The sequence below is a fragment of the Strongylocentrotus purpuratus genome, unplaced genomic scaffold (assembly GCF_000002235.5).
Source record: "Strongylocentrotus purpuratus isolate Spur 01 unplaced genomic scaffold, Spur_5.0 spur5_scaffold_6, whole genome shotgun sequence".
Taxonomy (NCBI): domain Eukaryota; kingdom Metazoa; phylum Echinodermata; class Echinoidea; order Camarodonta; family Strongylocentrotidae; genus Strongylocentrotus; species Strongylocentrotus purpuratus.
In genome coordinates this window covers 28587054-28609790 of record NW_022145612.1, presented here as the reverse complement: position 1 = coordinate 28609790, position 22737 = coordinate 28587054, and the positions used below count along the sequence as shown (strand labels likewise).

At 36.4% G+C, this 22737-nt stretch overlaps 1 protein-coding gene across 1 annotated transcript in view; it reads right to left on the bottom strand.

Moving 5' to 3' along the window:
* The window catches only part of LOC592010 (iporin), a 46486-nt gene extending 23842 nt beyond the window's left edge, over positions 1–22644 (bottom strand). Inside the window, exons 1-2 of the mRNA XM_030973394.1 lie at positions 22524–22644; positions 15576–15658 (exon numbers count right to left, since the gene is read on the bottom strand). Coding sequence (XP_030829254.1) covers positions 15576–15658; positions 22524–22599 — 159 coding nt within the window. The 5' untranslated portion in view covers positions 22600–22644. The remainder of the gene's footprint in view (positions 1–15575; positions 15659–22523) is intronic.
* Positions 22645–22737: the final 93 nt, after the last annotated feature.

Below are 22737 nucleotides of genomic sequence, written 5' to 3'. Positions count from 1 at the left end.
AGCCTTTCCTATGCTACTTCACAAGACATGGGCGTGTGCTCTGCATGTAACATTAGAAGACTCAAGTTGACTTGATGTTGAAATGTGATGATGTCAAGTCTAATGAGATTTTCCGTTAGCAAACAAACCGCTCCGCTGGTATCTTTTCAACTCAATGACAGATGGGAATCTAAGGCCCCCTGGGGTATAGACATCATACCTGTTTGTTCCATGGCAGACTGACACAATCAATGTTTTGTGTTATCCTACATCAGAAACATTTCAGGTTTCGCTTGGCTTGAAGCATGAAAGGGTGGATCCCTCGGTTAAATCACTCATCAGGACCCCATGTTAAAAATCTGTTCATATCTCTTCATGATATGGATCATATGAGGCCCTTTCAAGCAACATGAAAGTTAAATATAGAAAACTTGAAATCAAATTGTCTCATCTATCCAATGAAAGAGTGTCTGGCTGCAATTAAGGTACAATAGCACTTTAATCACACAAATCTTTTCCATCTATAAACACGTTTATAGGTAATGGCCCTTAAAAAGAAATTAGGCGTAAAGCCTTGGCCAAGGTAAGCCTGGCCAACTGACGCATCATGAGGTTACGCTCTGGGGATTATTGCTCGAAGAATAAATTCCTGAACAATGCTGGATGTTGGGCCAAGTCTAACAAGCTTTCCTGAATGTTGTGGTCGTCTGTCAACATGAATTAAGAACATTCATCATGAATTCTTCTGATTGTGCATTGTAATGGGACACTTTGATCTGGATGAGTATTCCATGAATAGTGAGAAATTTGTTTAATAACAGAGAAGGAAACTGATGATCCTTATGTTATGACAAGTAGAGAAGTTTAACTTTCTAAGTTACACCGATATAAAACATTGATATGAAATCAACATAAAAGGTATATTTAAGGAACATAACAAGCATTTATCCCATTTATCATCAATCAATTGGTAACATATATCGTCATTACCAAATTATACCAATAACAAATACATATAGGTCATTTAAAAAGGAAGATATATATAAAAACTGATGCAGGTTTAATCATCATCATTATGCATAGTATTGCAATTGGCAAAAAGCAAGAACATCTTAATTAGTCTTTCCCGTGTTCACGTTCCATTTAACATTAATTCATGATTTCTCGCGCACGAGACATACTGGCGACATGAAATCCTCAAGCGTACTTCTCCAATTAACACCTGCCCTGACGATTTCACCTGTTGAGTGCGTTTCTCCCGCTCAAATCCGTAATCGGTAAACAGAATCCAACATGGTCCGCCGAGCAATGTCAATATCAGGGGAATTAAATTGAGGTGATGATGTTATATTCAGAGCCTTTTAATCGCAGCAATGACGTCGTTTTTAAATTCAAAACATGCGGATTGCGCTGCTTAAACGCCGGCTAGAGCTGATCAGATATCGGGAATGAAGGGCTAAATTTGATTCATTAGATGATACTCAGGGATTGTGGAGACGCTACCTGAGTCATGAATTTACTCTAATAGGTACGTTAGTCCCTGCATGCCAGGCCAGATTAGAATGATTCTCACAAAGCGGGGGGAATTTATTACTCAGCATTTGGAAAATTTATTGGTTGCAGATTTGCGCTGAAGTTGAGGGGATCGAAGTTTTGGCTCCTGGGTGCTGGCAAATGTAAGAGGGTATATTTGCTATAAAAAAAAATGGATTACGACTTGATCTCTATAGGAGCAAGACACAAGAGTGATCAAAACAATCGATATAAGAAAAAATATTCTTTTCAGTTATTCTTCTGTTATTCTTTCCTACAATGTAAGAACTATTCCATATCCCAGAATGTGACATGGCAAAGCAAATTAAATGGGTCTTAGCAACTGCAGCTCATATAAAATTTTAAAACCCCACACAAATAAGCAATTTCAACCAAAATTAATATATAATAAAAACAGGTGCAAATATATATATCCATAGACTATATGCTTAAGTGGTCACATTTCAAGTAAATAATTGGGAATCTTATGGTATTCCATGCAGTATGGAATAAATCAGATGAAACACTAATGGGAATTTTATCTCTTTTATTCAACAGGAATCACTTTACCTCTTTTAGAGCTGATAGTCTGAAGGTTATAGTTAATACTAAACACTGTTTACAAAATGAAATGTATAAGCAGGACTTAGTTTTTTTTTTTTTTGTAATGCTTATCATTTCCTACATGAATATTTAATCATTAGATGCATTTCCACTCTTGAAATTGGTTTACATGCATATAAACAGGCAAATTAAACAAATTTCTGAATTATTTGTACTCTCTATGATCTCTTGTTTGTTTGATAAACTGAGGGGGAAGGGTAGTAATGTGTTCCGATGCTACAGAACTGAGAAGCAAAATTTCTGTATTTCTTTTGTTTTGTGATGTAAATGAAAACAGAGGCAGACAGGCATCGGATAAAACTTCCTCTTTTTATCCCTCTGAAGGCTTGATTACTAATCCATTTCCCAATTTGATAGCAGGATTGTGCTTTCCACATCCCTGGAAAGGTCTTTTTAAATTTAGCACAACCCATCCTTCAGCTTCTCTTGATAAACAGAACAAGAGAGGAAGAAGGGATGACGTTGAATTCCCGTATGAGATAATCATGTTATCTTTCCTTTATGTCTGGGATGTCATTTGCAATAAATCTTCAGTTAGTTGAAGAAGGGTTTGAAGTTCAAAGACATTATTGTTATGACTCGAGAGTCAATCTAACTACAGGCCGGTGAACACAAAGAGAAGAGACGTATATAACAAGGCAATGGCTGTATAATGGCGTTGAATCCACTGAAAGCTCATTATATCAACCTTCATACGTCTCTAAAAGGCAAGATTGTGTTCTTAGCACAAACTGGTTCTCACACTTCATCCACATATTTAGAAAAAGTGAGAGAGAAAGAAGAGTGTAGAAAAGCCAAGAAGAGAAGGCTAGTAGTCAGGAAATGGACCTACATTGGTTTCTAAACTTCAGACATACACAAGCCTTTTTGTTATCTTCTCAAGGATAATACACAATGTTTACAATCTAATGTATTGTCAAGATTCCTGTTCTAACACACAGCAACTTTTTCTTGCCTTCACTTGAAGGACGGGGGACATCACAAACGTTTAACCCTTTATTGTCACATATTATGTATAATTTTTTTTCACAGAAATAATCCATGGCCCTCTTTCATAACTTGACTACAATCTTCAATCTAGTTGCAATTCTTCTTCATTAACTATCTGCAATCAATCTTCTCACAAGATTTTAGAAGTTTCATCTCGATATCTAAAAACCAAAGAAACTAGCTAACTCATACTTTCTCTACTAAAAATATTAAAATAGACAGTTACACAATCCTGGTCCTTATTTTCATAAGGGGTATAGGTAACCATCCAGGGATCTATTGTATTGTTTTAACATATATACGATCTTATTTGTGTTTTCCTTATGGTTCACATCCACCCATCCTAGCTTCCGCAGCATCTCTTGATTTCCTCTCAACAAGGATGCCCAGTCTGGAGGCCATGTGGGTGACATTTACCTGGGATACCATCATTTCCTTTAGTTTCCTTTGGTTTAGAAATGACAAAACATGTCAACTTTGCTTTCCCCAAATGCAAACTTTTCCTCTTCTATTATTTCTATTGTACATCTTTTGAAATATTGAGAAATAAGCTAAAGCATTAAAACATACACAGGCATTGGCAGCCTTTTAACTCTGGAAATATCCAACAGAGCTCCAGAAAGAAAATATATATATATATATATATATATATATATATATATACAATTAAAAATACCTACCCCAATGAAAATCTTGACTTCTACACTAAAAGCCCCCCACCCCCCCCCCCCCCCCAAAAAAAAAAAAAAAAAAAAAAAAAAAAATGAAATGAAATGAAATGAAATAAGGCAAAGATATTTTGCAATTTAGTGCTTCCGATTATCTAAATCCTGAATTGTTCCCACATAAAAATTATACAAAAAATTTGTCAAAATATTATTGTTCTGTATCTAATTAGGCATCAATCAAAATTTGGCTCTCAGTTCTGTTTTTTCGATTTCTGTTCTCCCACTATTTACATCAAATTGGTGCAAACTTTCGCCGTGTTTCCTGCCTGACATTTAACCTTCCTAATTTCCTGAATATTCTCTCTCTCTCTCTCTCTCTCTCTTTCTCTCTCTGTATATATATATATATATATATATATATATATATATATATATATATATATATATATATATATATATATCTATCTTTCTCTCTCTCTCTCTCTCTACACCTATCTTTACCTCTCTTGTTGTTCATGAATGTATCTCTGTATATTTGTCCCTCCCGACCCTATCTCTATTTATCTCTCTCTCTCTATCTCTATCTTTCTCTCTCTTCCTACCTTTACCACCATCCCTCCCTCCCTCCCTCTCCCTCTCTCTCCCTCTCTCTGTGTCTCTGTCTCTATTTCCCCCTTCCTCCTTCAGCTCATCATCTATCTCTTCTAGGACGCAAGCGAGCATATGTTCTGACTCACACACACAGCAGTCGCCCTGTCCCAGTTTTAATGCTCAAATATGGCAACAGAGTTTGGTATCAAAACATCACCTCTGTCACACAAAATAGCCATCTTTGTCACCGGGGCTGAGGCAGCTTCCTTTCAATAAGTTGAAAGCAGGGTCAGTGCCTCACTCGCCTTTATAACCAATGGTGAGATTGAGGGAATTGGGGAATAAAGACCCCCGACCTCAAACCCCTCCTCCCCCTTCCTCCTTTGAGATCCATCCTTCAATTCTGATATGATGTAATGCTCATATTCTCATTGGCCATGATAATATGTCTCTTGTTGATGATGATAATGACAATGGTGATGACAACTATAACAAAAACAACAACAACGATGATTGTACTGAAGCCGAAGATGATGATGATGGTGATGGTGATGATGGTGATGGTGATGATGATGATGATGATGATGATTATGATGATGGTGATGATGGTGATGGAGGTGATAGTGGTAGTGTTGATGATGATGATGATATAAGTAATGAAATTGATTCTAGATGTACATAAATCTACAGTTATTATCGTGTCAAAGTCAAAGGGTTTACAATGTGTGCACCATCTCCATTGGGGAGTATCCCTAGTAGACAGTTTCAGAGACTATGTTTCAATCGCATCAAGCACTAGTTAATGATTTGAAGGTGAATACTTTCATAGCCTGGCAACAAACTGTCAATGTTGACAGATAGCACACCATAAGGTGCATTCGTCTCATAGAAAGTTACCACTAAATACAGGCGCCGGGCTAGGGTACAATTAACTGTGCAAAAGTGACATTGAACAACAGCCCTCCTCATTGGCAAGGCTCCGGTAGTCACTAGCCAAATTGGATTTAAAAGGGAGGGGCACCCCTCAACCACTGCTGTCACAATGTTGAATAAAAATGATCTAATAACAATTACCTGCTGAGTGTAATACATAAGATAGTTTGTGGCCCCGGAAAAACAGCTGCTTTACCGTTTGTTTGTCATCTGTTACCGATTGGTTGTCAGAATTTCCTAGGGCATCTGCTTTTGAGAGAGTTGTGTTTAGTTTTGTTTCAAGTAAAAGTACCAGTAAAAAAAGACCTGGGGATAAGATAAGTTTTAATCCACAATAAATATCCTGCTGTGCTTAATACTTTTTTTATAAAGTGATGTAATTGGGATAGTTAGATGTAATTTTGTACATCAAATTCAAGATGGAATATTAACCTGAATACTTATTTGTTAAGCTCAAAATTGATACATTCTAGCTTTGTTTTCATTGGCCAAAGTTTTTTTATTAAGAAATAGAAGAGATGGTTCTCTTGTTTACATACAGTTTGTTCCAAAAGTTTGTTCCAATTGTTCCAATTTGTTAGAACGAATATCCAAAATAAATGATTCATCTTACTCTCTGTAATCTAATATGTAAAAGAAAAAATTATGGTCGACTATATATTCTCATAAATTTGTAATGAGTGAGCTACAGCCTAAAGGAAGTAAAGAATAACATTGATTTCTTTTCGTTTGCCCATTCACATGTTCAATAAATCTCATTTTTCAAAGTTAGTTGACAATCGTTAGGGTTATTTCGGACAGGGGTCAATCAGGATGAATTGAGTTAGGATGCAGACAGGCTCAATTAAAGGAAAAAATTGAATCATGAAAAATCTCGAAAAAATGCACCAGGGAGAAAGTATAAAGCTGACCAAGGCAAAAGACTTTTCATATTTTATTCTCTTTCCCATGGGTATCATGAAGCCTTCCGTTCTCAAACTTCCTCTCATAATGAGGCCTGTTTTCATCAGCTCGAGATTGCCAATTATAGCCCGCTGTTTCTGATTTGGGAAATAATCCTGAAGTTACAAATCGCGTCTTCATTAGCTCAAGACTTGACCTCGAAACTTGAAACTCGAGCTCAAAAAATTAGCTAAAGATATTTTGCTCAGCGTTCGCGCATAGTGCGAGTCTTCGGGCTAGTGAAAACGCACCGGACAAATAGCGGGATATTTTGCGAACTAGCCCAAGATATCTTGGGATGATTTTCTTGACCAAATATCCCGCTAATTGTAACTTCGGGCTGATGAAGACGCAAATTAACTGGAAAATTTGAGACCGAGCTAGTTAAAATAGCGGGTTATTTTGCAACTTCGAGCTGATGAAAACAGGTCCATATGATGAACTTGGGGTTTCGCTGACCCTAATCAATGGCAACACGGTTCGCTCTAAACTTCTGGTTTCAGATCAGGAAACTGGGGGAAATATGGAGAAGCAGGCAGCTGCCAGGGATAAAAGGTTTGTCAATCGACACTTTCAAATGGACATTTTTTTCTCCATTTCGTCATGTTTAAGATATGAAAATACTCATATCACTATACGATTACTCATCATATTTTACTACAGTAATGATTGCACAAAAAGAGACATCTAAAGGACATTTTCGTTGACATTAATAACCAAAATGTGAAAACACTAATATACTCTTAGTATGTGTACAGGGAAGGGGGTTCTGTGGTATTAAACATACTCATATTAATTATGGGAGTGTTGCATGTCTTTTGGGGTTTGCGGGGGATTCCTTCGCAGAAACATTTGGCTAAATTTTAATTCCATTCCATGTAATGTATGATGTTTCAAAATTAATTAAGGGGTTGTTTACTCTGTCCTCTAGCAAACTTTCCATGACCCCGTTCGACTTACTTTTAAACCGAGTCAGCATTACATGACACAAGATATACCTTGACCCTAAAATCCTACTCGACCTGACAGAAACCACCAAAACAAAACAAGACAATGGTGACGTGGCTTACTCATCCCTACTTCTAAAAGCAAACTACGCCTGTTCAGCAAAAATATACCTTCTTGGGAACCTAACTTGAACCCTCCCTCGATCCAAAACAACAGGTTGTTATTTGTCAAGCTTGTCTCAGGAAGTTAACACTGATCAATGTGACCTGTTCCGTGGTAAAAACTAAAACCGCAATGTAAAAATATATTTCCAGTTCTAGACTTCACGCTAGTAAAGAAAATAACAAAAATGGATGCTAGATTAGGGGAAATATGACAGGTTGAAAGCAGTGATAAGAGTCTGTTTCCGTCGCTGATGATAATCAGTCAATTTTTAGCCCTTTGCGCCTGGCCTGGCCTGGCAATGCAAAAGTATACTCTCACTCACTTCGATATACATATGTTTCAATCTCGCACGGCATGGACCCTAACACACATGCATTTTACTTCATTATAACATCGTTCATGAAATAAAGCTTTTCCTCTCAGGGGTTAATTGAATTCTCTATCAAATCTATTAATAAAATACATCCTCAGACTTCTGAGATTGAAAACACTTGCAGTACTGTACCTTTGCATCATTTTAATGCAATTTTTCTTGGAGAGTTTATGTTGTGCTCCTAGAATTGAATGATTTGTGAGGGCCATATCTGTTCAATACACCCCAAACTGACCTCTTTTGATTTTGGTGATACATGTAGGTTGCTTAGCTCGAAGACAGTTCAATGGATAATATTTCTATTTCATCAGTTACCTGCACGAAGGCCATAAGGGCTATGTATTGTCAATGGCAGTTATGACCTTCTTGCGAGAAGCCAACGATTTGCTACCGCACAGTGGGTTGTTTTTAATTAAGCTAATTGCATGGTATTTGTAAACTGGGTTAGTGAAATGAGGTCAGGATTAACAACAATTACAATGAAAGCACTTCTTCCATGGTTGGTATATTTCCCCTGACCTTCCTTAACTATATCGTGTTTGCTCCTCCTCTATCATCAAAAGCTTACCAATCTTTATTTTGTTGGCACAGATAGATCGCAATAGCAGATCTGGAAGATTTATGGTGTTTAGGAATGGAGGAAAGCATGTCAGTTTGCCTAGCTGGTTCATTATTGCCCTAGAACTGTCTCCATCCATCTACTAGAGCACGCAGCCGTTTTGTGCAATTTCTAATTAACCTCTGCGTGACACAGATATATCATCCCAAGATCAATTAATTACCCACCCTGTTCGGTTGATAGTGCTCCTAAAAATAACCAGCGCACGCACGCACTCGTAAATCTTCCTGCTGGACACCTTGCAATTAGTACCCTCTGACCCAATAGATGATCAACGCAATTAGCATTAAGTTTGTCTTCCAACGCATCGATCTGAAATGCAGCACGACTTAAATTGAGGTGGTATTTGCGGCAAACACCTCCCTTCCTTGTGGCATTAGGAAGCAAGACTTAACGAAAGCAATTATCCGTTTTACGTAAATGGGCGAGCGGTCAGACGATGCGACCAGAGGATCGTTGATGGATCGATCTCTCGCACTGGTGGTCGGTTGGATGTTGACGGAAGGATCTTATTGATTGAATCAATATTTTCACCCCACACTTGAGCTCTAATGTGTAGGAATAGATTTTTTAGAAGTGCAAACTCCTACTGTGCTGATTGCCCTTTTGAAAATTAAAAGCAATTAATGCCCCTCCAAATTAAAAAACAAGGTCTGTTTACCGTAGTGCATGATTGCTAGTTATTCATCTATGATTGCAAGATCATTTATTCTATATTAAGGAATAAATGCGGAAAACAGAGACATGCTTGTAAAGTTAATTAACAATATATAATGGCTGGATACCTAGCAATTTCTTTTAAATTACCATTCAATGAACGCAGGTTTTTGAGTACCGGTACATGTTTTGTATACTATCAACAGAGCAAGAATCTCATGCATAATTTGATCTGAAAAATTGAAGTGATGACATTTTAAGGACTGTATCATAAGTATGATAACTTTGCCATATACTTTTGCATCCACTCATAAGAGCTTATCGTCTTTATTTCTCATACTATTTCTGATTAGAAGCATTCATTATGACTAACCATCCCTATGGTATTCATTCCTATCTCATGATCACCTTGGCTTTCAATAAAAGATGATAGTTCCAACAGTGAAACTGCACACAGCATATACATACCGGTAGAGCATATTAAGTATGATAACTTTACCATATACGTTTGCATCCATTCATAAGAGCTTGTCGTCTTAATTTCTCATAATATATTTCTGATTAGAAGCATTCATTCTGACTAACCATCCCTATGGAGTTCATATCTATCTTAGATCACCTTGGCTTTCAATAAAAGACGATAGTTCCAACAGTGAAACTGCACACAGCATATACATTGAGCATAAGTATGATAACTTTGCCATATACTTTTGCATGCATTCATAAGAGCTTATAATCTTAATTTTTTATTAGAAGCTGTCATTATGACGAACCATCCGCATGGAATTCATTTCCATCTCATGATCACCTTGGCTTTCAATAAAAGACGATAGTTCCAACAGCAAACAGAATAAAAAGAGATAGAGATTGACTCTTGTAATTATTTGATGCCTTCTACATGGCCTCGGACCTTGATTGTATTCATTTGTTCACCAGCTTTGCAATAACAGAGGCCTAAACGAGGGGGAATGCTTAGAAACATGTGCTCAGAACAAATATGCATCTGATGAGAATGAGATGGCATATTTCAACGTCCCCATTGATGATTTATTTAAAACATGCATTATGCATCAAAGATTGGTTGCACTCTTCATGCATATAGTAGGAACTATAGGTATGCGACTTTGGGGATGTGCACCAAACACGCCATGCATTAATTGTCCACTGGGCAAGCAGTGGGAACATGCCCGTTGTTTCCCCGGAGGGTATACACGGGGGGAATGCAATTTGTTAGCTGATAATTGCTATCTTGTTGTGGGAACAAATGGAGGTATATAGTGTATGGACGGACCACAGGCCTCCCTGCGCAGTCATCATGGAAATCATCGGTAGATATTGAATAATTGATCTCATTTGAGAAAGGTTAACACTTGCAGCGCTAGAAAAATCATCTCTACGTAATACAGCCAGTAAATTCCCAGGCACTGAATAATGCATTGGTGTATGCATGGGGTGTGGCATTTATGGGTTCACAAATTGCAAACGGAGGCACGGGTAATAAGGAATTATGACCGGTTTATATCTAGCTTCAAGCTTTTCTCATATTGCCCGGTTGGCTATAACCTATGAATAATTAGATAATGTATCTATTTTGGGTTGCTCATTACGATAACCATTCACAGGTTTAATGAACCTTGGTGTTCTGCCACCTTTGGAGCTCAACAGTCTATTGTTGCAAATTTAAATTACACTTTGAAAGGGGATATTGAACTTTAAAAATATAAATATAGCACTCTTCACTATCAGAACAATGCAGTTTAGATTTAAGTCCTAAAGGAATCCTATTAGGTTTCGTATACAATCAGTTCAGTGAAAAAAACAATATCACTGATCTTTTTTCTCCCAAAAGCGAAAGCAAAATTTAAGAAAACATACAGAGGAAAGAAAGCCACCTCACATTAACCTTTCAAAATGTCTGTTTGAACTCCAGAAAAAGAAACCCACATTACACTTGTTTGCTATCCGTAGTCAAAATGGCCCCTAAGTCCGTTAAAGCTGTAGCTGCTACTGGATTTTCACTCATAAGGCCTTGTCAAACAAGAATACAAATACGACAGAGTCTAATTTCTCACTAGCTTTCTCAATTTCATATAGTTATGATTCATTAATGAAATCATAGCATTATAACATCTGAGGTCACAGGATTATTTCGAAGGCAATGTATGATTAATTATAGACAAGACTTCAACAGGAGTATAAACAGCAGCTATGGGATATATTTAGTGCAGTGGTATTATTACAGGCTACCACCTACACTAATTTACATCTATGCTGATCGCTGTGCCAGGGTAATTACTTATAATAACTAATCAGGCAGCTACAGAGTTTCATTTACTTTTAGACTGCATGAAAGACCCTGAATCTGGTATATCTGAAGAAACAGAACAATCAATAAACCTAGGAATTATCACACTGCTTTCATTTTATGGTACTAAAGATAACAGAAAAAACATCTAAAATATACTCTAAATACATTCTTAAAGAAAAATTGTAAAAATCATGTCTGTTTAACTTTTTGCTGCTAAGTCCCCATTCCCTACATGATGGAAAAACTTTGTACCGTATTCATCTCAAATCAAACAGTGCAGTTCAGCTGAGGGCATAAACTTCAGCTCTTTGAGAGTTCATTCTGAAAACCATTTGCATTTTGAAGTTTGCTTTCTGGGAAAGCTTTCAGGAATAGGGAGAAAATATTGCGTATGTTTTTCCTCCAGCCATCTTGTAATCCAAGTTCCAAGCAAATCTTCTTCGTTTTGACAGAGTGAAACACTTGACATTTAATATTTTTTAACAAAAAAAGTTCAGAATTCCCCAAAGCAAGAAAAAAATGTCTCATCTACTAAAGATATTTGTGTGCACCAAGTTCTTAACTAAACACAAGGTGTATTAATGGGTATTATGGAAATGGGATTTTGAAATGACATCAGGCTTGTATTTTCTTTTTTACAAAAATAGATTATTTAATTATATCACAGTAATTATTTTGATACTAAATATGCTATACAAAAATTCTATATGACAAAATCAATGTCCTTCATTTCAAGCTTTGATAAAGTGAATAACTAATGAATTAAGCTTTCCAAATTTGAGCAGTTGACCCTTATAATTGGCAAGTTAAAAAGCCTTTTAGAATAAAGGGCACGACACCATGGAACCTCTCATCAACCAATCACAAATCTCCCCACATCACTTGGTCTAAATTAGCTCCAGAAGTCAAGATATGCAAGGGTCAGGTTTATAGTCCCTAAATTTAGACAACTTAATGCAGTTAGGAAGTTCTTGAGACGTTGAGTATCAAGACCAGGTCTACTTGGACTTAAATCTTAAGATCTTCAAGTGAGGAAGTAGCGAACAGTCTTAAGACTTCTTAACACCACCCTTCCGAGATAAGCCTTAGCATATGGTCAAAGCTATTAGATGAAAGGAGCTAGGAAGCAGAGACTTAAGAAGGGCCAGATAATTCTTTCAGTTAGACAGGGGAAAGTGGACCAATTATAAGTTAATCTACGGGATTGAGAAAGCTGCAAAACAAGTGCAGCCATCGACGGTTAACGTCATTAACCCTTTGCATGTTGGGTTGATGGTAACCTAGAATAAAAGCACAGTAAGATATAAAAGTTGGTATTTCTGGGCTTAAGAACAATTTGAGGGGGGAAGTTACAGACAGGGGCATCAGGTATAATCTTCACACACAAATTGAGACAGCTCCTACAGGTGACTGCTTGCGGTAGGGTCAATGAATTCATTGCCATGAGGAAGCTTATTAATTATCACGGGCTATGTTCGTCTCGCTTTTCAACATTTAAAGGAAGAGCGAGTTAGCAACATGGGAATTGACTTTGGAGGGCAGGTGTGTACAAATGGTATGCAAAAAAGATGTAAGCTGATCCAAAGCATTATTGGTGTCTGGTCAAACTGAAAGTGATTTGTCAACTTAACATTAAAAGTTAAACTCATCTAGACGACAAGAAATAAACATGGCTCTATAATAAATTCAATGCTATTAGCTTTTATCTGATGATTTTGTTTACATCAGAACAACGTGCACCTCATTTGTTTCATGGCACTGTTTTGGGAACAATGCAAAAATATATATTTTCAACGAAAAAAGTCATAAATTTGGTAATATACCATCCTGACACGCCAACCTTATTTTCTAATAAAAACATTTGGGAACAAAATATATTAGTTTCTAAGAAACCATTAATTAATAAGTGAAAATGATTTACCATATATCATATCACAGATTATGATACTGGACTAATAAATAATTTAAGGTTACAAAACCACATATTGATTCCCATGTGTAGTTCAGGAAGGAAGCATGGGGACATAAATATGGGTATTATATCTTATCACATGGATTAAAAGTTGATTATATTTAACTTCATGTAACTTTGCTTTCTGTTAGCATCGCTAATTGAAAGTGATCCATTGTAATCTTTGCCGATCCACTTTCTAAGTAGAGAAAACTCTTCAAGGACTTTCCCCGTAGTATATCAATATCCGAATCAATAAAAGCATGAGTTACTTGATATGATATCACTTTTCAGCACAGTTTACAACTGATATATTTGCCTAAAATGCTTTAAAAGATATATTTATTGAAGTTAGAATAAATGATACATTTCCAAAAGTGAATCACGAGACAGTTGGGAAATTGTTTGAATTCTGATAGTTATAAATTCTTTGACTCAATTGAAGACGAACTTTCTTTTCAGCAGTTCAAGACAAGTGAAAAGAAATTTCAAATCATTCATCAGATAGTGTGTATTGCTGCATAAAAGTGATCTTCAATCATGAATAGAATAATCATTAACTTTTCTTCCATCTACGTTTTCATCTTCTTCAACTCGATATTCAATTCAAATTAATTCAACTCAATTTTATTAAGATTTAAATATATTTTTCACTCTATCAAGGTTTATGTCTGTACCAACCGTCACAAACACCGCCATATTTTTAAATGCTGCTAACGATCATCACTTGGCGCGTTGCCAATTTGCTGAGCAGCCTAGTACGCAGGAAGAACTGATTAGGGCTTCCTCTCCGTCAAGTTCTTCATGGTCTAGAGTGAGAACAGGTGGACTAGCTTGCGCGCTTATTTTTCACTTTTAATTCTCTCTCCGGGGAAGACGGGAAAAGCAAATGAAAGAAATTTTAAATTTATCACAAACAAAGAGATACAGGGAGTTTGGATGAACTTGTGTCTTAGGGTCATTTTGAAATGAGGCCCTTTCTGGTTAAAAAATGGAATCACTTGGAATGGAAGTAACTTGATGTTCCAAGACAAAATAATGTTAATTTTTTATTTCTTTTAATTAGAGAGAAAAAAGAAAAATGACATATCCAATATCATCACTTTGAGGATCAATTCTACTTCCAAATGCATGTGGGTGGGTGTGTGTGTGTGGAGGGGGGGGGAGGGGTTCAAAATCATACTTTGCATAGAATATACCACCATTCTATTAAAAATAATGAGGGGGGAGGGGTAACTGCCCAAAATGCAACCCAGGATTTGCCCACCACCATAGCGTTAATACAAAACTTTTAACAGACTTGAGCTTTGATGTGCACAACAGATCTACTGTTGTGCACTGCAAGAAGGTTTACAGTATTTACCATGATGAAACTAATCACGTACATGTATGCCAGGATATTATGAAATCAATCTGGGAGCGCTAAATTGCTTTAAGTTCAATTCCTTGTCTTACAGGAAAGAGTTTATTTGACAGACCATGGAAGCAAGGAGAATCTGAGAGCTGCGCCGAATGATTCAGATTAGAGTTGCTATGCCGACAATGTAAATACGACTTTCTTTAGGGTCTAAACTTAGATTCCTAGCTTGATTCAAGCACAGTCGCTAAAAACAGGCCATGTTCATTCTTCAAATTACAAGGATATGGGAGTCATTCCAAATTTTACTTGATTATTTTCCTACCATAATAAACATTTTTTAAACTTAATCAAAATAATGTTTCCTTCTTCACCAGTTTTGTATATATCTCTCTAACATAATGTTTTCCTTTCTTATTCTAATATAGGATTTTAGAGGTATAAATAAAACCTTCAGTTACAGTTTATATTTCTTTTTTATAAAATGGGTCTATTGTCTCCCTAAAAAAATTTAGACATCTATCTAGTTCAAATTTAAGCATAAGAAGGGAAAAGGGGATTTTTTATTGAGTTAACCTCTTGTAGAGCAGTTTCATACCAGCTAGTCTTCAATTCTAGAGTAGAATATCATTATCCAAAATTCTAGTACCTCTTTTAAGCAGTAACGTTCAAAGCTGGAATCCCAAATAAAAGCAGCCCCGCCACACGACCACCCTCCCCAAAGTAAATTAATCAATCTATAAATAAAATGGTGATTTGCCCCGTGTAACAAGGCAACAACGAACAGCTAGCACTTCCTCTAACATTTCCAGTCTGAATGGAAATTGGATAAGGAACACCCGGCTTTCCTTCTAACATGGATGTTTTCCCCCTTATACATGTTACCCTCTCTTTGCCCCCCTCTGGGTAGGGGGAGGGCCTAGAGAGGAAGACCCACCTTTTCCTCTGGGAGTCCCGTCTTGGCCTGAGCAAAGTGAGCGAGGAGCTGGGCTACGGCTGCATTCACCTCCGCTACAAGGGCTATGGAAAGGAAAATAAAAGAAATATACAGCTTACAAACATGTGCACATGATCGCATACATACAGAAGCTGCTTATATTATATTTCATTTGTTTTCAGGATTACCATCAACAGCTGCAAGATTTACACAATTGTACATTAAGGCAGTGTGTTGTTAAGTTATGTTGAAAGAAGTCAAGTAGAGGTATTGTTGAAACAAATTAGTACCTTAGTGTCCATGAAAAAACGATTTAAAAAATTATCTTTCATGGTTTTATGAAAGATATAATGCAGGTATACTTGGCAGAATGAATTAAAATTAAATATAAAAATTATACAGACACAGGCCCATATCCATTTATACAAATGGAGTAAACTGTGAGGTATTTTGTTTCTGCAATGACAAGGATCCATCAAATACTTTGTGAATTGTATCAAATAAAGACTGATTATTGTCAAGTATTAAAATATAAATAATACATGACTATAATCATTGATTCTAATACAAATTTACAACTTTCATTATTTTTGATTTCAGATTTCAAACAGTTCTCTCTCCAGCATTTTAAACTACCTAGAACACTTGGCCTATGTCATCAACTTTAACATGACAAACATGTGGGTCACAAGGAGACCTCTCTTGGCAAATCAATACTATTGAATTTATAAAATACCTTGATCTAGTGACAGTATGGATTCTTTTTATCAGTAGAGGTTAAACAGACATGAATTTGGCATAGAGCTCTGATATTTTCATGAATTTCTATCAAATGGCAAAAAACTACAGCATAAGATATGAAATCATTATCAAATCCCTTTAGATTACCTGCATACAGCTGTATGTGGCTTTGGCAAATGAATTGGCAAATTTTGCCTGAATGACAAGGAATCCTAATGATAATCAGACCTTGATACTTTTTACTTGTACTGTATACTTGGTTGTGTGCCCACTGCCCAGCATAAGGACATGAACAAATATCTAGTAAAATATGTACCGGTAGTATTAAATACTGGTCATATTGGGATTTTCAACTCAATATTTTTATGCATCTGTTTTCATAAAATAATGATATCAGATAACTTTAAAGCACTAGCTGTTTCCTAAAGCTGGGTTTGGCCATGTATATGTATTTTGCTTCATCAATAAACAAGTTTACGTGTTATTGCCAAATTTCTTTTTAAAAATCTGAAAATTATGATATATCAGTCTGCTGTCATTCATGTTTCAAATGAGTTCCTCTCGTGATGGACATTCTAAAGAGCCATACCCCGCCAAACATGTCACCACACCCAAAACATCGGCAAAAAACTTCAAATAAATCATCCAAATCAAACAGAAATCTCAGTTTCGGGATTAACGACACATTTTCACTTCCACACTCAAAAACAAGTGACCAAATCCTTTCTATTAACCCTATAAATGTGAAGTTTACAGTATTTGATGGCAGTTTGTATACGGTTAGAGAGACATAGCATGAAGAGGGGTAGTTTTAAGTGAACTTTGAACATCCTCCTTAACATTGACACACCTCCTTTAAAGAGATCTTGGTTTAAATCAAGATATTTTGATCTCTTCTGATCCATCAATCTTCAAGAACGCATCTTCACGGGGGAACACTTAGGACGTCATTGACTTAGAGGGACGCTTAGCCAGCCGGAGGGGAGACATTTGGGTGTGATACGATTTAAAAATGGGGTGCCAAACCCATAATATCTCCGCTCGGGTTTATACGATAGGCTTTACAGCTGCCATTACAAACATTACCCAATTCTATGTCTGGAAATCATGATTGATCTTATAATTTTAAAAACATGTCAAAAAAATTACATTTCTTAGAATATAATATTAACTTGTTAAGCCTGAACAGACAGATGTAATGTTTCCTAACTGTCCATGTATCAAATAGTAAAGTAGTCCTGTATTTTTCTTGAACCCATATCAAAATCAATCTGAAAAGTTTTTACATGCTTTATACAACTTTCTACTGTTGACACCCAAACAGGAATCAATATAAATTTGCTTACATTTCTTACATGTCACAAAAAACTTGCACGCTGAGACCTTATTCAATTACATTTCAGATAACGATATCAATTTTTTTTCCTGACACATTTCAAGGCTAACCTCAAAGATTTAAAAACTGATACATCAGATGTGCAAAGTATCCCAGCAGGATGCGCAATTCTATTAGATATTGGGAAGAAAGATTGAGATAAAAATTGCTTGACCTTGACAAAAAATTGAATTATAGGCTCACTACATAGCAACTGATTATCAGCCTCACATGAAAAGTAACTGCATGAGCAGAGCACTGATCGCGTAATTGTATTACATTTTGGTTGACTGAGTAGTGATTCCTCCTATAACTAGCAATATACAAGTATCCATGCCTGATAATTAAAATAAGAACCAAAATAGCCAGTATAATCAAATAAATCAATATCAAGCTACTCTTGGTTATAATTAAGCTTGTATATTTTGTTTGCTTTTCTCACATCTTGTGTTGCCTGAGCATTTATTGCATGAATAGCTGAAATATATTCATATTTACAAATCCAGAAAAGTTATACAAATTATTTTAGATGATAAAATCAACAGCTATCTATGTCTTTCAGCTTTAACTACCTAATCACTCTATACATCTAAAAAAAATATTAAAGTCCGTTTTCTTTCTTTAGAAGCTTTCGAAGAGGAATGATTAGAAGCAAGGATATCTGATTGTGGAAAAGACCTCCCACTCAAGAAGTAAATCTACATTTCATTGTCACTTTAAGAGCTTTCGAAGAGAAATAATCGCAAAATAATTTTGTCAACCAGTAGTGATTGCGTTAGCGGCACATCCTAATCACATCAACCTAGCAGACAATGATGACATTGTCACCATAGCAACCAAGTGAGTAGTGAATGTATTTCCTCTATACTGTGTTATAATTGGGTAATCTAACATCTCAGAGATGAGCAGGTGATGTATGTGACGATGAAGGAACAACGAATGACTCCTCATCATTCCGTTTGCCGACGGAGCGAGCTATTATCTGACACACTGATTCCATTTAATGACCACCTACATTTTATAGTTCAAATGAGTTCATGACATGGAAACCCCCCCCCCCCCCCCAAAAAAAAAAAAAAAAAAAAAAAAAAAAAAGATTTGTTACTAAAACAAAATAAACTGTTCATGTATCATCAAAAAGGATGACGTGGACATACACAAAAGTGTTTGATTTACTTTCTACTTTCTTCTTCTTGTGTGTGTGTTCTTTCTTGCTTAGAGTGTCTAAAATCCCCCCCCCCCCCCCACAGAAGACTTTAGTCTTCATGTTAAGGGTATGTTAATTGATAAATTCTGACAAAATTACATTCAGTGCCCCTACAACTGAGGAGGTGGGAAAGTGGAAAACAAAATGGAAATAGACACAAATATATTTACAGGAAAAAGAAATTCATGGATAGTGCTAATACATAAGGAAATTCCCTTTTAGTTAATAAGAGCAGTTGGGGTATTTCATCAATGTTTTTCCCCTTTTATATCTTATCTTTCAGAGAAACATTTTGGTCAAATCACGGAAGGAACTGTTGGAACTGTACAAGAGCAAACTGAATTAACCCTTTCGATTCCTGCGGTAACAACTAATCGGGCGCAACACATTTCCTCACATACATAATAATGAAGAGAGCTTTATTTAGAATCATCCAAACTGCACAACATCTCTTAGAAATCTAACCACATTACACTGTTTTTTTCCAACTCTTTATCCTCAAATCCTTTAATCTATAATCACAGTGATGTGCCAAAGAATTAAAAGAAAAACTGTAGTTCCGATGATCTATTTTCCAAGCTTCAAAGAAAACAGGAGATGTTTTGATCTTGAAATGTCAAGTGAAGTTTGATCTCAAACCAATTAAAACCAATTGAAATTAGAACAGAACGCAATGCTTCTTCAAAATGCGTCTGTCTTCTTGAATTGATCATTAAAGAGGAAGTCCACCCTGATATTAACTTGGTTTGAATAAAAGCACACAAATGAGAGAAACAAATTAGTGAAAGTTTAACCAAAATCCAATTAATAATAGGAAAGTTAAGAATTTTTGAAGATGTCATCAGTGAAACACAAATTTGCAACACTGTGACGTATCTTGCTAGCCTCACTCCTATTTGCTCCGTACAGAAAATGTTACCATCTTTTACTTCCTCAATCATTGGTGATGGAATAGATTTTATTCAGGTATTGTATAAAAATGCATCTGCAATAATCATATTTAGGGCGAATGTATGATTGAAAATTTTCTTACGGGAAAATATAAATTTTTAAAGTTTTTAAGTAAGGCCGAATGGAAGGGGAACTCGCAAGATACATCACAGAGTTGTGTCAATTTGTGTTTGATTGATCGCACCTTCAAAAATGCATAACTTGCTTACTTTCAATCGGTTTTTGCTCAAACTTTTGACTGACCTATTTCTCTCATTTTTCTGCTTCTATTAAAACTAAATTTACATCAGGGAGGACTTCCCCTTTAAGGGTTACACAGCGAGAGAGGCAACATAAAGGATACATCATGGCGCAACTTGAAATGGGAATTAAAAAAGAAAAAACACTTGTGGCCTTACGCAACCTCGTGGGTTGGAAATCAAATTTGTGTTGGCGCCAGCTTGGGTGCCCTCCAGAGCTGAAGAGTCTCCCAACCTCATTTTCATCGGCATGATGGCAGGTGTCGACATTTAGAGGGAGAATTACCAGCGAGCTAAATGAGGCAAACCCCTCGTGGGTATATACTCTCCCGCCCGTCACAAGATGCCGATATATATCTAGTCTAATGCCTCAGTCACACCTTTGCATATTTGGCTTACGCATTGCTGCGTATTTATGGCAAGCCGTTTTAACATTTATTCCTAATTCTTGATATTAAGAAATGATTTTCTGTTGTAAAGCAATGGTAATTCTTGATATCGAGAATTCAATTCATGATGTCAAGAAATAGGAATAAATGATAAAACGACTTGCCATAAATACGCAGCAAAACGCAAGCAAAATACGCAAAGGTGTGGCTGAGGCATTAGGGGTGTAAACTGTGTTTGTGCAAGAGGAGTCTTGCGCAACGTGTGAACCCTTTCAGTTTATTGCTGCCATAATGATGATGGGGGACAGGAGAGGAGGAACTCCTGCGCGATGAAGCTCTAGGAAACATGACGCCCTATTTCTCTAGGAAAACTAGGTGAAGTTTTCTAGTCCCGGCATTTGGGTATAGAGAGCTAAAGAGGAAATTCATGATATTCACTTATGCTTAATAGAAAATACAGTCACTTTATTCACATTTTCCCACAAGATATTCTTTCAAAACAGGAAATTTTAAGCTATTGCTCTCTATCCCCATCTTCTTAAAAATAATTTGGACCATTTCGAATAGTATTTTACACCTATAACAGCACTTATTTAGATAATAAGGGCTATATAAAGATTATGCGTGTAGTAATACCTCATTTTAAAAAAATGGCAGCTGTCACAAATTAGTCATCAGTCATCTAATTCATCCTACTCTGTTTCACAAGCTTCTACTGGCATAAAGAGCAATTATAATGTTTATATTCTCTACTGGCCTAAACTAGCACAGGTTCAATAGCAAAGAAGGGAGTCTCTGCTAGGCCGTGAAGATCCATCAATTATGAAATTATACAATCCTAATTAACCCCCTCCATCCATTGTTGCAATTGGAAGCATGTGTGTTGCCTATGGGTGTGGTGTGTTACGGAATCTGAGTCTTAATCTCGTCTCCTTTCGATATGCTACACCTGCTTCACTCCGCAACTAAATAAAGATTGCATCATTACGAATGCAGGGTGGTTCCAAGTGTCAACGCTATCCACCCTTCTCCCTAATTAGCATCTTAATTTGGATCGCTAATTAAACATTCATTCACACATGGCACAGCATCATTACCCAATCTTTCATCATGCTTCAGGGGATAGCTATTAACCCATTAACAACTGAATTCATGCATTGCCATAGGCGTTAATACAGTATCTTCCCAGTTCCAGCAGGCAAGGGGTTAAAACAGAGTTTGCGTACACGAGGCTGTTGCCCTTTGGTCATGTGATGATAACGAGATTACAGAGAAATGGGATGGGTTAAATTTACACTTGCTCCATTATTTTCTTCAATTAACAAGATTCTATAATCCTGTATTACTCAATTCAAAGATCTATCGAATTGAGTAAATTAATGCTACACCCAAGCTTAAGTTGCGTCATCGTTGGCTTAGTATTAGACCCAAAGAGGCACTATGTGTTAAGTGATAGATCCTCAAAATGCGGATAAGGAATTTTCTTTATGTATTTCTTAAGAACATGAATCATCTGATGAACTCAAATGACTTGTCTTTCAATTGATTATCAGTCATGGCATCGCATTCTGAACAGGCTTGGAGGCCCTTATATCCACCCAAATGACCACTCAATGTTGATTGAGATTAGGATTAGGATTAGTTAACCAAGTTAAAAGATTAGGGAAGAAAATACATGTGTACATGTACAAGAAGGACATGTGATACATGTGCCACGTGTTATTTTTTTTCTTCTCCTCTTTCTGAAATTTGCCGCTGAATCATTCAATTCAATATCCAAATGGAAAATCTCCAAACAAGAAAACTTATCTCATGAAACAATGATGGACCAGAAAATTTATCTCTCCTGAACCTGATCAAACTTTAAAAGATGACTAATAACTCTGCATATATCAAGATAACTGAACAAATGAGAGATAGACAGAGAGAGAGAATGAGACAGAGAGAGACAGAGAGAGAGACAGAGAGAGAGAGAGAAGGGCAAGGGAATTGGTACAATACTCTATTTCACCCAGCCTTTTGCAACTTAAAACCCCAACATCTCACCTCTCTTCTGGACGACATCAATGCTGGAGTTAAGCCGTTCTTCCCTTGGCGAAACCTTCATGACCTGAGGGGGCATGGACTCCAATGTATCCCAATCATCATGGGCCACGGAGAGAGAAAGAGGTCTGAAGAAGAAATACACACATAACAAATTATCATGCAGCTCGTATTGGCAACAGTCAGAGCAAGATATATGACAAACAAAATCATTTTA